At 46.9% G+C, this 15736-nt stretch overlaps 1 protein-coding gene across 2 annotated transcripts; it reads left to right on the top strand.

The window, feature by feature from the left end:
• Positions 1-1435: 1435 nt before the first annotated feature.
• LOC6525761 lies at positions 1436-6276 on the top strand. 2 transcript variants are annotated; one of them, XM_039377341.2, is made up of 4 exons: positions 1436-1715; positions 3763-4289; positions 4604-4741; positions 5011-6276. In XM_039377341.2, exons 1-4 carry the CDS (start codon positions 1664-1666, stop codon positions 5548-5550), a joined length of 1257 nt encoding a protein of 418 aa, XP_039233275.1. In that variant the 5' UTR covers positions 1436-1663; the 3' UTR covers positions 5551-6276. The 2 variants fall into 2 exon arrangements, with proteins under 2 accessions (XP_039233275.1, XP_002101582.2); XM_002101546.3 differs by lacking the exon at positions 1436-1715 and adding an exon at positions 3458-3643.
• The last annotated feature ends 9460 nt before the right edge of the window (positions 6277-15736 follow it).

Raw genomic sequence — 15736 nt, 5'->3', positions numbered from 1 at the left:
CTAACAGTAATGTGCGTCAGTAGCCATTGCTTTCGGCAAATGATCTAATTACCGATCAGATTTTTTTGGACAATGGAAAGTTTTTGTGCCGCAAAAATACGTGACACAAAACGGGATCGCAATGGCTCTGTGAGTGCAGAAAATACTGGAATCGCAGTTTGTTTACTTCTGAGTGTTGGATGGTGAACTAATCTTTATTTAGGGTATCACCTAATGGCTAGACTAGATACAATTACAGAAATAGCCTATATGCATTCGTGAGATACTTTAACTGGTAACTTCAAATGCGACATGATGGCACAAAGTTTCATTGAGAATTTCATGGTGTTCAAATGATCGTTATTACCACCTCCATTGCGTCCATCTCCAGAAGCGAAGAGCAGCTCGCCAGGGAGTGACGTCAATTGGAGGGAGGAATACATACACACACACACAGACACGTGGGGACGATCGACCCAGAGATCTCTCTCCATTGACGTGCCCCAAAATTTCCCATGGCCTCTTGGTCGCTGGCGAAAAAATCCCCCGCCGTTGAAAAACATGCTTTTTGAACCCGGTCCGCAATCAATGCAATTAATTTCGCATTGAGGGTAGTACCCCCCTTCCAAAAAAAAAAAAAAAAACACTAGCTGTGCCACGCCTCCCCCACACAGATGGGGGCGGGCGGGGTTGTTGGGGGCGGTAGAGGGAGTTGTGCGGCATTGTGACGCAAACAAAAACCTCAATGGGCAGCAGACAAAGTGATGGTGTGTGTATATAATGAGACACATGAACACGGCACACTTACGCACACCACCGAAGGCCAAAAGAAAAATCCCCCTGGCGAAGAGTTGTGTGTGGGAGCCACTGGCGATGGAGGTGGAGGTGGTGGAGGTGGTGGAGGTGGTGGAGTTCAGGTGGGGTGGCTGACGCCCAACTACATACGTAATTGATGAAATATAAATATGATTGTGTGGCATGGTTGGCTTGAGGGGGCCGTGGGGGTTGAGGGGGCTGGCTGCTTGGGCAATCGGCAAACGGCAATCATCAAATCAAATAATCCAATAATAATTATAAGCGTGGCGCGCACTTCTGCTGACTCCGATTTCGATTCCCCACGTTCCGATGGCGATTCTTTCGCACGACGGCACTTCGTTGACTTCGTTGACTCCATTGACGTCCACGTCGTTGCCGCTTCACCGCTGCCTTACCGCTCTGCTGCTGCCTTACCGCTCTGCCGTGGAGATAGCAGGCAGATAGCAGGAGCAGCCCGGTAAAGCGGTAACGCCGACTGCGACGCCGACAGAGGCAGCGACTTTTGCTGCTGCTTCTGCTGCTGCTGCTGGGACTGCCTCACAGGCAGCAATCGGCTGTGATTTTCGTATAAATATAAAATTATGCGACGGCCCGAGACCATGAATCAGTTTCGCTTAGACACACGCCAATGCTAATTGTCCCGGCTTGTGAGCCCAACAATCGGCGAAAAGATATCGAACACACACAATCCGCGACACACAATCACCACATCGTCACTAGAACCCACCAATTGAATAATATAGCATAATATCAACGAGGATTCGAGGCTACTGATCTGATCTCCGATCTCCGATCTCCCAGCTATCACTGGTATCATTGGTATCACTGGTATCAACACTACTACTTCATTACTACCGCACGCAGTATTATGGATGGTGCCAAAATAGAACGTGATCCGGCCCCAAAAATGCGACTTCACAGTGAGTATTGTTTGAGTATTTTTGGGGTGGGTGCAAAGTCCCTGCGAAATTAGATCACCGCTTTCCCAGTTAGATGATAACTTTCCCCGTTCGTTTGGCAATTGTTTAAAAAAAGATGATTTGCTACGACTTGCGGGTATGCGGCTGCCTGGGCTTTCGATCGCTTCCCATGATTAATGCTGTGTATTCAAGTTGGACGGCCAGTTTGGCAATTTGGCAGTTTAGCAGCTTGGCAGTTTGGCAGTTTGGCAGTTTGGCAGTTTGGCAGTGTGCTAGTGTACCTCACAATTGCCTTCTGCTTTCTGGGCTCTCTGGGGTGAATCCCCCTTTCCGGACGGCGATTGATCGAACTGTTAATAATCGGCTTCGACGCTAATGCCAATGCTAGTAGTGAATGGCAAGGTGGAATGTGCGAAGGTGCTAGTGCTGTTGCTGATGTTACCTCCAAAAGGGGCTCAATTAGAGACAAGTTAATTATAAACAAAGTGTATAAAAATAGCTGCTTAAATTCGATACAAGTGCTCATGTTTCAAACATATAGATTACCATTACCTATCACTTATAGATAGTTGAAAATGTTAGCAAGGAAATCCCCTCAATTAGTTAGTTGGCATTTGCCCACTTCAACGAAACCCTTTAGCCCTTTGCGCCAGCCAATGGCTATAAAGATACCTCACATGACCAAGCGCCATCCTCAAAATGATTAGGATAGCAGATAAGGACACTCGCGGCATTCGCTGGCCAAGATCGTAGTAGAGTATCGATGATTAATACATCGAATCGAATCGAATCGAATCGAATCGCGTTCAATCAGAACTTTCTTGATTACTGCCCAATTAGTGTTTATGGCCTTGGCCAGCTGATCAACTTGGCCATAACAGCGACAACAACAACAGCTATGTAGTACTGGAGCAGCACGTGCCTTATCGCAGTCGCAGAACCGCCAACAGCTCAGTCGACGCCTCAGTCGGCAGCTCAGTCGACAGCGCAGTCGACGTCGTTATCAAGTCGCTGACCTACGACAACAGCAACAGCTAGCGATTGTTATTGGTCGCTCGTTGCGAGCGAACGGTCCGCTCAGCGGCACTTTCAATTATTCAAAGGTCGAGCACGCTGCTGCTGTGTTGTATGTGCTGTAGGCGGCGGTGGGCGGTGGGCGGTGGGCGGTTGGTGTGTGTGCTACGCTGTACGCTGGCTACGTCACCGTTCGCCGCCGCCGGCGCGCAACGTCTGGGGAGCGTCTGGTTTGGGTTGGTCGGGCTGGTCGATGAGGTCGGAGCTCGTGAATCGAAATCCGAAATCCGAAAAAAAACCCAAATACCTATGAGTAATCTTTCTGGTGAAATTCAGCCAAAAGGCGGCCGAGAGAGCGAGAGACGTTGGCCAGGCAGTAGTAGTGGTAGTGCGACTTTAAGAGCATGACAAATGCTCGAAAAAAAAAAAAAAAAAACCATATCAGAAAATTGCTCAAGGCCTCGAACGTTGGGCTGCTGTAATTGCACTCACTCGCTCGCTCGCTCACTTGGCACGCTCTCGCTCGCACTCGCACTCGAACACACACTGGCACACTTGGCACTCTCGATCGATTGGGATTGGGAGATCGGAATGGAGAATGAGTCGAGTCGTCGAGTCGTCGAGTTGCGAGTCGTCGAGTGGAAGTGGAATGCGTGAGCGACGCCAGGCGGCTGACGGCTGGCGGCTTACAAATTTTCGAGCGCCGTTGCAGCAGCAGTCACTTAGCCATCAGCCGTCGAGCGGGAGAGACCGTGGAGCGATCAGAAGCAGCAGCAGCAGCAGCAGAAGCAGCAGCAAGCGATTGTGATAGTTGGCCAGCGAGCTAGCCAGCCAGCCAGTTAGCCAAGTTAGCCAAGTTAGCCCAGTTAGTGTAGTGTTAGTGATAGGCGCAATGCCAGCCTTTACCATAAACGGTACGCCCGCATTTCCATCACCCACCACCCACTTACCACTTACCACCAACCACTTACCACTTCCCACTGAAATGATGGCCAACCAACTAACGCATCCACCATCTCTCTGCCACTTGCAGTTAGCCAACAGAGCCAAAGCAGGCGGAACAGCGGGAGCACACACAGCAGCTGGAGCTGCCACAGTCGGCAGGTGCTGCTCGTGATCATGATCCTGACGATCACGATGATGATGCCACTTACCCAGGCGCGCCACTTGCGCGACCAGGTGGCACTGGACTACGCCTACGACGAGGACATCTCGGGACGAACTTCCTCTTCCTCATCCGCATCCTCGGGCGGCGACATACTGCCCAGCTTCGATGTGAATCCGTATCGCGGTCTGGCCGAGAGCTTCGGCGAGGGCAGCTACGACAGCGATATGAGTCTCAGCGAGAGCAGCTACGAGGAGATCGCCCAGGCGGCCATACGGGCTGCCAGGCGGGAGATGCGACGCCAGAGGACGCGGCACGCCCGCAGCCACAACCTGCGCCTCTTCTCCAGCAAGTCAGAGATCCCGGAGTGGGAGAACCCGTGCGGAGGCACCTACACGGCCGACGAGAGCCTCAGCGACAGCAGCGCCAGCCAAGGACGAGTGATCAAGCGCAAGGTGAGCAGGGGATGCTATCTAAATTTGATGACCTACCTCAAAGTTGGCTATCAGTTGGATTTGCTTCAGCACAGAATACCAGTTAACTTAAGACCTACCGCAAACTTCAAAAGTCAGCTTTTCTTTCCTTGTTTGATAGTAACACATATCTAGATACTTGCAACTTAACTTCAAAGATACTAAGATACATAGATGGGTGTCCTGCTTCTTTGGCATTTCACTGAATCCAAAACGTTCGAGAAACCGCGTATTCTGTCACACAGCCAGTGATGCATTACTCATCGATTCCCCCCTTCTCCTCTCTCCACTTGCAGCACCTCGAAAACTTGCGGAACATCACGATGAGCGAGTACCGAGACATAACCCACCGCGCCACCCTGGAGTACGGCAATATGCAGCACTGGCAGCGCGAGTACAAGTTCCTGCCGAACATGACGAAGCCCACAAGTGCGGTAAGTTCACCGCGCCGAAGAGATTCAAACCGAGGCGGCAGAGAGAAAGAGACAGAGACGGAGACAGAGTGAAGCGGACCTGCTCCGCCCTGGGCGGCGCAGACCAGTTTCCCAGTTTCCCAGTCTCAATCTCAGCCCGCCTCATTTGCATGCCCTTCCCAGCTGCGCAGCATCCACCAGCAGTCACCAGCAGTGACCAGCAGTGACCAGCTGTGACCAGCAGTGACCAGCAGTGACTGACGAGCACTCTTCTCCTACTCCATTTGCAGGTGAAGCTGAAGACCTGGTACCGCCACATGCAGACCTTCGTGGGCAGCTTCTCGTATCTGGGACGGGCGCAGTACAAGTTCCGCAAGGATCAGCAGAAGAGCCTCAACGATGCGGTCACCAAGGAGCTGCACGACCTGCTGGTCAGCGCGCGCTACATGCTCTGCGAGATCGAGTCGACCATCAACGCCTCCTATCCAAACAGCAATGGAGCGAAGTTGAGTCGCGTTAGCCGGCAGGCGATGGAGGAGCGCCTTAACTTTCACACGCCTGCCAATGGATCCATGGAGGCGGATCAGCGCGATCTGAAGGTCAGTAAGGAGCTGTACTTCCAGTATTTGGACAACGTGTGGAAGACACTGCATCGCGTCCTGCGGCGTCCGCGACGCAACAGTGCCGAGCGGCGCCACCTGGCGGCGCTCCACGGAACTGGAGCCAGTGGCCTGCGGTCGGGCAGCTCGGAAATGCTCGACGTGGGCTCCACGAACGGCTCCTCCTCAGGTGGCAGTTCCGTCTCCGACGGCGGCTCCAATGAGTCCTGAGCTGAGCCCCATGAGCCGGCCAGCCGGGAGAACATCACGCCCTTCCAGTATTACAGCGAGTACTTACTTACGAAGCTGCACATTCCCAAGCTTAGCAGCTTTCCAGCTCTTCAGCTTCCATGCCAAATAGAGGACCACCCAACCGACCAATCGAGCGGGCGAGAACGAAGAATTTTTGTCGAATGCCATTTAGACACGTACTTTTAGTCTTTTAGTATTTATTTATTTATTGAATATTGAGTATTGAATATTGAGTATTGAGTATTGAGTATTGAGAATCGAGTATTAGAGCGCCTTCCATTCCAGTTGCCAAAACAAACCAATCTAATCCACTCCATTTAACCCCATTTCCATTTCCATTTCCACTTCCATTCGGCCCAGTGCCAACTCGACTATTTATTTACCATTTAGGATATGGACCCTTTTTTTTTCTCTATGTATAGTAACTTATTTATTTATTTATGTATATCAATATTGTATTTATACCTATTTATTTGTGAAACGGCGAGATAAACTAGCCAGCAAAAGCCCAACAAAAAACCAGCCACAAACAAAAAAATGCTTAAATCTACTGTGATTTATTTTAAGTACTTTTTTTGAATAGTTCTTAGTGATTGTGACAAAAAACACGAAACGATTGTGAATGAAAACGAAGCGAAGTATTGTACAGACATTCTTGTGCTTAGTTGTAAGTTTGTGCAAAATAAACTTAGAAAAGACAAAAAATGCTAAATTGCTTTATTACTTCCTTGCAAATACATAGATTTTTGAAATACAAACGGAACAAGCGTATTCCTGTTCGTTTGGCTGAGGTATTTATCTACAAAATTGTGTGTTTATAAGCCCTCCAATAAATAGCTTTCGATTACTCACTGGCAAAGAGGTTTACCTTTGGCATGACGAAATTCATATGCTCTTGCAGTCAACAAATATATATTTTCTTCACTATAATATCAATAATTTCGATACAATCTTTACAAAATTTAAATTGTACAAAGTGTATTCTTAGTGAGTTTCTCTCATTCAGATAGCCACGAACTTGTCATTGTAGTGTTATGAATAACCATATTCTGCGATTGATTGACAACTGAAGTAATACGTGTACCAAAAAAATCCAAGTACAAACTTCACAATAATTCTTTAGCAGTTGAGGCTTGTTTCCACCATCGACGATAGCGAACTGATAACGCAGTCGATCGGTTCGCTGAGAGCTCTTTGCACTTCCGATCGGAAGCTGCTTATCGGGCAATTATTGAGCGTATCTGCGCCTTATGGCCCAATAAGTCCGCCACTTGGGACACTTGACGGCTTATAACCCAGATAAAGGCTGTTTAACGGCCAAGAGTGGAGGCGTGGAGGATCGCGTCGCGGTTTCCGTTTGCACTCCATGGAGGAATCAGCACGTCCGCTGCCCGCATTCCTTATCGAGGACGCTCATCTTATCGGGCTATTCACGCCCGCGGCATGCGATCAATGCAGTTCGAGATCGTTTAACTAACCTATTAAGCGGCTTGGCCAATTTGCCAATCGGCCATTTGCCAGTCATAGTCGCACTGTCTGCCGCACTCGCCGCAGTCGCATTCCATTGGCTTTTCACCGTCTCAATGGCTCGCAATCGCAACCGCTGCGCATTACGCATACGACCCGTGGCCACTTGCGCATGCAGCGGCACGATAGCGCCACCTGGCGGTTAGTCTGGGCAAGCTGAGTTCTGCAGCCATGGGAGCTTTTGTCAGTTAGCAATTGCCGCGCAAAAGTATGCAATACTTTTACAGTATGCTATAAACATTTTTCACGCACATTATTGGTTGTGAGAAATCCAATTATCCATTTAATTAGCTTTTAAAAGTAGGTCAAAAATCTGATTCGAAATGCTAACACCATGCGGCAGCCAAATTCATTTTAATTCAATTGCATTCATTGCGGTTTAAGTGTGGCAGCCAACTAAGTGAATTTACATGCACTGAATGGGTTAATTAAAACTTTTGCGTGGCATTTTAACTGAAAGAATGTCAAAAGCAATGCAAATAATCCCATATTATTCATGTTTTTTTTTTTTTTACAAAAAATAATGAACACATTGCCATGGCTAAAATTTGTGTGGAGCAGGTACGTGATATGGACAACGATGTGGTATAAAATTAAATTATTTTGTCGACTGTAAAACTATTTTTTCTTGCTTAATTAACAGAACATTTCACCTCATTAAAATGTGTATTGTTTGCTTATTGGTAGCAGCAGAAAACACAATAGCTTAAAAATTAAACGCAGTTCCTAATAATTAGGCTAATTATGTTTAAATTTTCTACCATTGCAAATCAAGCCAAATCTAATCAATTTCAAATCAAAATATACATAGGTGAGTTAAAATTAAATAAAGCAATTTATATTAATAAAATATATAACAGAATAAAGTGAAATATTCTTATTACAGAATAACAATTAATAAGAATGAATATGAAATAATTGGCGCCAACCTTCCAAGATTGAGTAATATGAATAACTTTACATGCAAGTTATTTCCAAAGCTTTCAGGAAAAATCGAAATTGTTGTATTTATGTATTTAGACTACAAAGGACATGTAAGGAAGTGTAGGTAAACTTTTTACTAGTAATTTCTACACACTCATTGCTGGCGCCACCTATATGCAATTTCCCACTATTACTGCAAATACAGGCTCTTTATAGCAAGAGCCCTTCAACTTGCGTTCAATCAGATTGAACTGCTTTTGGTTGAACGCAATTTCACGGAGTTCTGATTGACCAAATTGGAGTGTTTGTGTGCGAGGAACGTGTTATTTTGGCGCCGCAGGAGTGAGGGAACCATTCCCTCTGGTTTTCGCGTTTAAGCCCGGCTTAGGAACCTCTTGGGGAAGAAGGATGGGGAATGGGGTATGGGGTATGGGGGTGGCAGCCAAATCAACCGCATGATGCGATGACAACGAATCTTCATTGCCCGCATTCGAGCGCAAAGTGTTCGCAAATCGTCCATTAATAATTTGAATTAACTTTTGTTGCCTACCCAAACACTCGGCGGATCGAATCAGACGGCATACATATACATATATAAGAGGAAACCCACACATACACACACACACAGAGACACCCATACACATACACTCAGGGGGGACGCATTAAATTCAATTAACAAGACATTGTAAATATTGTCACACCTTTCACAAAAGTCAACACGAGGCCAACACTCGAAACTTGTCGTTGTTGCCACTTTATTCTTTGTGCATGCTGTGTTGTCGCTGCTGTTTGCATATGGATAAAGGCGGCCCAAAAGGTTCGGGCCGCGGGCGGGCTACACTGCGCGGAAAATGGGGTTACAAATAAACAAGAGCCCCGGCCTGAATAATTGAAATGGTACCTTTGCCACAAATCAACGCGCAGACATCAAACCTAATTAGTTCAGGAGTCGCATTTAAAAGCAGAAAGGGTTTGACATCAACCACAAAAATTGTGAGCAGATGGAATCTTTTTCAGAAGTAGAGAAAAATGCGAGTCAAAAATAAATGGTGGAGGAACTCAGCTCCACGTTTATTTGATGTCATTTCGATCGTGTTTTTCCAAATAGTAAAATCCTATACAGCTGTGACAAGGCACAAACCTTCGAGGTTATCGAGGATTATCCCAGTATCCAATTATTTCGGAATCTAATAATCCAACAGCCAGTTTCTCTCACTGCAGATAGCGTGGTAAGCAGCTAGGTAATGGATCAATTCGCGTCTGACAACTTGCCAATTTTTGATTCCAGCCCCTTTGCATTCGCCCAGTTGCCCAGGTGCCTAGAAGCCTAGGTGCCTATGTATGTAGGTGGCCAGGTGCTAAGGTTAGAGGTCACGCGGCTGTAGCATATTACGTACGTGAGCTGAGCCCAAACTTTTCGCGGGCTGCAAGTGTGTGCGTAATTGTGTCTATTTGATATGTTTGGCTTGTCTGCCACCCATTTCGATGATTGTCGCGACCAGATGGAGTGGGATGGGGGTGGGGGTGGTGGTGGTGGTTGGGGGTGGACTTAGCTTCCTTCGCGGGACAAGGATTAGCGGTGCTATGGATGCATTCTGGAGGCGACAGGACTCCAGGATCGGGGATGCTTGACCTACATAGCAGAAGGGGCACAGCACCGCACCGCACAGAAGCAGACATTTAAAGCCACCCAAAAGCCACCCATCGCCCTTAGCCCTTCGCCCCTCGCCACCAACTCCTCGCCCTTCATTCTGCGCCCCCCCCCTCCATCCAACCACCCCCTCTAAGCCGCACAACCTCCGCCCATGTAATTACGGAGCGCTTGGCGACCGACTGGGGGCCACTGGCGCCATTAACCCTAACGAGGCGGCATCATTTTAATGAATATCGGGTTAATGAATATTTTATAGAAAAATGTGCAATGCTCGCAAGGCCACAGATACTCAATCGTACCTGCACCGGTCACTCTGCAGCGAGCAGCTCTGGTTTACAACATCGTTCTATTTTTTTTTCTACTTTTCTATTTCGCTATTTTTATATACATATTTTGCTGTTTTTTTTTGTTGTTGTTGTTGTTTTTTGTCAGCTTTACTTTGTGTCCCCTTTGTCCCCGGCACTCAATAAAAATTGCAGCGCATAGCAAAAGGGTCACGTACTTTAATTTTGCTTACTCCGTGAATGAGTGCAATTGAAATGAATAGAAGTGTGCAGCCGTTCGGTCGTCCAAATGGGAAATGCGAAATGGTAAATGGGAAATGGTAAATGGTAAATGGTAAATGGGAAATGGGCCGTCGCCTCCTGGATACCCAAACCAAAAGTGACCCGGCTACGTGTGAACTTTGGACAAATTGAGCGACAAAGTGGGCGACGGACTGGCGATGCCAGAAATATTTGCCAAATGCCAGCGAAAGGGTTTCCCGCTGTTGCATTTGCATGCTGGCAGCCCATCGATTTGAAAACTGCCCACCACTAGTCAGCACATTGTCCAATAAAAAATGGAAAATATAAAACGTAAAATGAAAAACGAAAAACTAGCGACATTCGAATTATATGGGGCAATTAAGCTGGCAAGCAACGAGACTGATATATATCTATTTCGATGTACAGCAATTTATATCTATTTTTACAGCTCTAATGGAACCGTGACACATTTCCATTGCTCGACAGCTCGACTTTCATTTTTGTGCATTTCTTGTTGTGTGTTTTCAGCTTGTGCTTGGCAGCCTGGTGAATATTTAAAATGCAACTATCGCAAGAAAATCCATTGCCCATTGAGGTAGCACAGTTTCAAGGCTGAGCTCTGGCTATAAATACCTTAAAATGTAATATTAATTGGCAAAACGCATTAATCCCATGCCAAGTTATTGCAATGGCGATTTTATTTTCTGATTTCCAATTTTCAAACTAAATATGATGGGGGGGCCTCGCATATAAATTGAACATAATCGGTTTATTAGCAGTAGCAACCCTTTGGTTGCGTTTCACTTGGCCTTTTGGTTGGCGGTGAACTGGCTACGTTTGGCTACGAGTGGATTGTGCTCTGGTCGGGACAATCGTTGGGCTTAGGGCAATTAGGCATTAATTTTCATTGGCGATTTGGTGATTTGGCGATTTGGCCATTTCGGAGCCGCACTGTTTTGGGCAATTAGCCGAGTGCACAATGAAGTCGTCCTTCCAGTCAATAATAACTAAGGACGAGGCATGCAGGATGCCAGGATGCCAGGATGCCCACCCGAGGTCTTAGGCCCCTAATTCGGCCCGCTTTAAGTCATTCCATTGATTGGCTGCCAGGGATTTTGGCCAACGGGGAATCGAAGTTTATGCCGTATTCTCAGCGTTTTGTTTCAACTTTCTTGCCTCTCCTGCGAAAAGTCGTGGAAAAGAAAAGAGCTGGACAACATTTCCCTAAGCGGGGCGAGAATCAATATAGCAGGTGAGCCACAAGAAGCGTAAATAAATTATTCAGCACGGCCACTTTCTGGCCAGGAATGGCTCATGGCATCCAGATGTGGCGCGCGGCTTTCAAACAGGACTCAAGGCCAGCTGCTGCTGCCAGGATAATAAACGGGGTGGTGGTGTTGGTCCTTGCGGAGACAGGAACTGGAAGTGGAACTGAAACTGAAACTGAAACTGGGCTTCAATCGCTCACGTGAATGCGTTTTGAGTTGACTATAGTCGGTAGTAACAGCGACGCACATAAAGCCAAAAAAAAATACGACGAGCGAAATTGGGTCAACTTGGATTGGCGTTTGATGAATACGTTACGAGCCGAGGGAAAAGGAAAGTTGGCGGGGAGTTGCTCGGTTTGCTCGGTTTTCTTGTCTGTCGACCGAGGCGACAGGAAGTTTTACTATTTTTGGCCCCCGTTATTCCTGGCTCTGTGTGGGTGTGTGGGTGTATTGGTGTATTGTTGTTGTGTGTGTGCGTGGCCTCAATAGCCGGGGGAGAAACCGGAACGAAGCACAAAGTACCCTATCTATCCTTGCCAGAGGATTCGGCTTTGCAACTAAAACTGCGTTTATGTACAAGAATTGTTTCGATGGGAAAATGCTGTTTGCTGATCATGAATTCAAGTTTTTATTATGGCTCATCATCAAATCACTCAGAGTTTGCTTGAAAGTTCATAAATATTTCATTGAATGCTTAAGAAACTTCAGAAGATCAATGAAATGACCAAGATGTCAAGAATATTAAAGCATAATTGGACGAACTATATTTATCTAGAATTGAGACACGCATGAACCCGCTATATAAAAGTAGGCGATGCAGTTTTGTTCATCAAAACTTAATTGAAAAATTCCCCTGAAAAGAGATTAACTCTAATGCTGCAATTGCATTGTTCTGTGCTAATTCAAAGTGCCCATCGTATCACAGCAAAACAGCATTTGCTTTTGTTATGTAACCGAGAAAATTCCAACCGGTTTTGTGCCATGGTTGACTTGACCATTTCTCTAAAACTTAAGCTTCCCATTCAATTCATGATCCTGTTAAAACAAAAATACGCACTCCAGTTAAGCATGCAGTTTTGTTCATCATCAAAACTTAATTGAAAAATTCCCATGAAAAGAGATTAACTCCAATGCTGCAATTCCATTGTCCTGTACCCTTTCAAACTGCCCACTGCATCACTGCATCACAGCATTTGCTTTGTTTATAACCGAGAAAGGCACCCGGTTTTTTGTTATGGTTGGCTTGACTTTTTCTCTAAAACTTAAGCTTTCCATTCAACGCTTGATCCTGTTAAAAATAAATATCAAGCATACCCCACATATCCAGGGTATTAAGGTCCGAGAAATAGAGACAGAGAGAGAGCGCGCGTAAAGTCTGCAAGTTAGTCAACTCGCCTGAAGTCCTGTCACGCACGTGAGCCTTGAAAGCCGCGACCCAGGATCCAAGGATCCAAGGAGTGGGAGTAAAAGGTGGAGAAGGTCGTGGATGTGTAAGTGTAAGTGGAGGCCCAGACATGGCTGCTGACCGCGAACAGACTGGCTCCACCTGGCAAGGACTCAATATCTCGCTCGCCGTCACCCAGAAACCAGCTGCGAAACTGATTTATCAGGCAGGACGAGTTCGCAGGCGCTCGCCAGCTGCATTCTGATTAGGCCAGCAAGGTTAATTGGATGCGATGGGAGTTCGATTGAAGGCCAAAATGCCTCCGTCATTCCCATTCCCCATCTCCATCTCCATTCCCATCCCCTTTCCCATCCACATGCCCATCGCCATTTCCATTCGCTCTGTACTTTAGGTGTAGTGTCCCATTACCGAATTTCCCCTTCGGGCCAAACAAATTGCTGTCAACGACAAAAGAAGCCCATAAAAGTAACGCAAATAAACAATTTCACTTAAATATAAAACACGGAAGTAACCGCAGGGGTCGCCGCCGGTGGAGGAACAACACAAAACAGAGGTCGATGTCGTTGTCGTTGTAGATGTCGATGTCGCTTAGACGCTTGATCGATTCGAATTTGGGTGGCCACGTAGTCTGGAGGTGGACTCCTCCTACTCCAATCCCAATCCCAATCCCAGTTCCCAGTTCCAAACCCAGTCCCCATACCAATGCCAATGTCGAGACGTGGGCAATTAGTTGGCAAGCAAATTGCCCGCAACGCCGAAAGTACCGCAATGTGGTTTCTCGATTGAGGGGCATTTGGAATGGGGGGATGGGGATGGGGATGGGGATGGTGATGGGGAAAACCCCACTCAAATTAAGTGACAATGGCAAGCAAATACATAATGAATTATTCCATAAGCTGCTAAACTGGGTCAACTGCTCCTTAGTCACCGTTCTGCTTCTGGTTCTCCTTCTGGGCTCTGCGCTTCCTGGTGGCTCCCAAATCGGTGGTGGTGGCTCCACTGCTCCAGTGCTCCATGGAGTACTCTGCGGACTGCCCGCGGGCAATTGTATTTGATATTTATCGCCCTGCAGTTATGGCGGTGCGAGTACGCAGCGAAATAAAGCAGAACAGAACAGAACAGCCAGCGGCAAACGGGAATGTTTTTGGGATTTGTGGCGATGGCGGTGGCGTAAATAAAAATATGAAGTGACAGCCGAATGGCAGAACAATGGGCCTGCCAGACGCTCCTTGGGAAAGTGCACATATGTATGAGTGGGAAAAATCATATCCTGCTAGAATTCCCAAGAAATCCTTCAGGTAGCAGTGCTTCAATTGCTTACAAAGAGATCTTGGGCAAATCTACAACACAACTCAATGGACATGGCTTCTTTTCTATTTCACATAACTAGACAAGGAAAGCCTAACTCCTTGCTATATTTATACATGTTATTGAAGCATATAAGCATGGCAAATTTATACCTTTTACAGACACTTGATATATGTCATAGAAACGCCCCAGTCAAATGCACTTATAAATCGCTTTCGCACAAATCTACTGATTAATAGCTCAAATCTCGCATACTGATTACTCACACAATAGATGTTAATACCTACAGCGTCGCCATTAGGTGGCTCCACTCCATGCCACTCCACTCTATTCCGATCTCCGGTTTCGTGCCAGCCCCAATAGCCATCTCCATCTCCATCTCCATCTCCATTCCAATTCCCATTCCCACTGGGGAATTTGGGGTGTCATAATTAGCCATTGTTCAGCTTTGCACTGATGGCAATAGCGCGCTGGCAGCGTTTTGCTCTGGATTCGGTTACAGATTGAGCTCTGGTTTCGCTCTCGGTGTTGCTTTCACTGCCCTACCCATTCCGAATCCTGCCCAGCGCCAAAACCCCCCTGCCTTTCCACTTCCAGCTGGGGGCTGTCACGGGCTCGACAACAGCTGTTCCCGGCACCCGGGGCGTATGAGTGATAGGCGAGTGCAGGCGAGAGAACGAGGCGCCTGAATAAATCATCCCTACTCCCATCTTCCATCTCCCATCTCCCATCTCCATTCGCCAAACGACTCGCGTCCCGCGGCTGCTGTACCGCTTCACGCCGAACGGCCCAATCCAATCCAATCCCATTCCAAACCCAATCCCATTCCAAACCCAATCCCATGCCCATTCCCATTCCCATTCCCATCCCATCCAAACCCAACGCATCCAATCTCATCCAGACCAGTCCAGTCCAGTTCAGTGCTCTGAGGCTGAGACTGAGGCTGAGCATATGCACTTCTGGTGTATCTTCCCAAGACCTTAGGCCAATCCCCGGCTAATGGGTTCTATCATCGCAGTGCATTAGCTAATGCCGGGTACTGGTTAAATCGCATAATTGATGGTGGCATTGGTTGAGTGACAGGCGGCGCGAATTACGCTAATGGAACTGGACATTCGACATTGGCCATTGGAAATCGGAAATTGGACATGGGGGCAAATTTACAGCGGCATCGAAGCTCTGATTAATGGCACACTGTTGCAAGTTGTAAATTCGAAAAAAAAAACACAAAAACACAAAAAAAAAAAAATAAAACTTAAAAAGAAACGTAATCCCAGCATGGGAAAGTAATAGGAACACTGCCACTGTTTCCCCAATCAGCTAAACGCACTTAATCCAATTACTTCAGGCAACGTGGAAGCATTGAAAGTTCGATTTGAATAGTGGAATAATTAGAGTGCGTTATGAAAAACATGATTTAGTTTAATTAGGATCCTTTGAGTCGAGTTACAGCTTCTGGGTAGCCCCCATCAAACACCACCACCCCTTTCTATCGTTGGCTCCACATTGCTAGGCACCCAATTTGCTATTCGCAGCTTCGCTGAATGGCTTC

The sequence above is a fragment of the Drosophila yakuba genome, chromosome X, assembly GCF_016746365.2.
Source record: "Drosophila yakuba strain Tai18E2 chromosome X, Prin_Dyak_Tai18E2_2.1, whole genome shotgun sequence".
In the NCBI taxonomy this organism is placed as follows: Eukaryota; Metazoa; Arthropoda; class Insecta; order Diptera; family Drosophilidae; genus Drosophila; species Drosophila yakuba.
The sequence above is the reverse complement of the archived record's forward strand: the minus strand, read 5'-3'. Positions and strand labels throughout refer to the sequence as shown.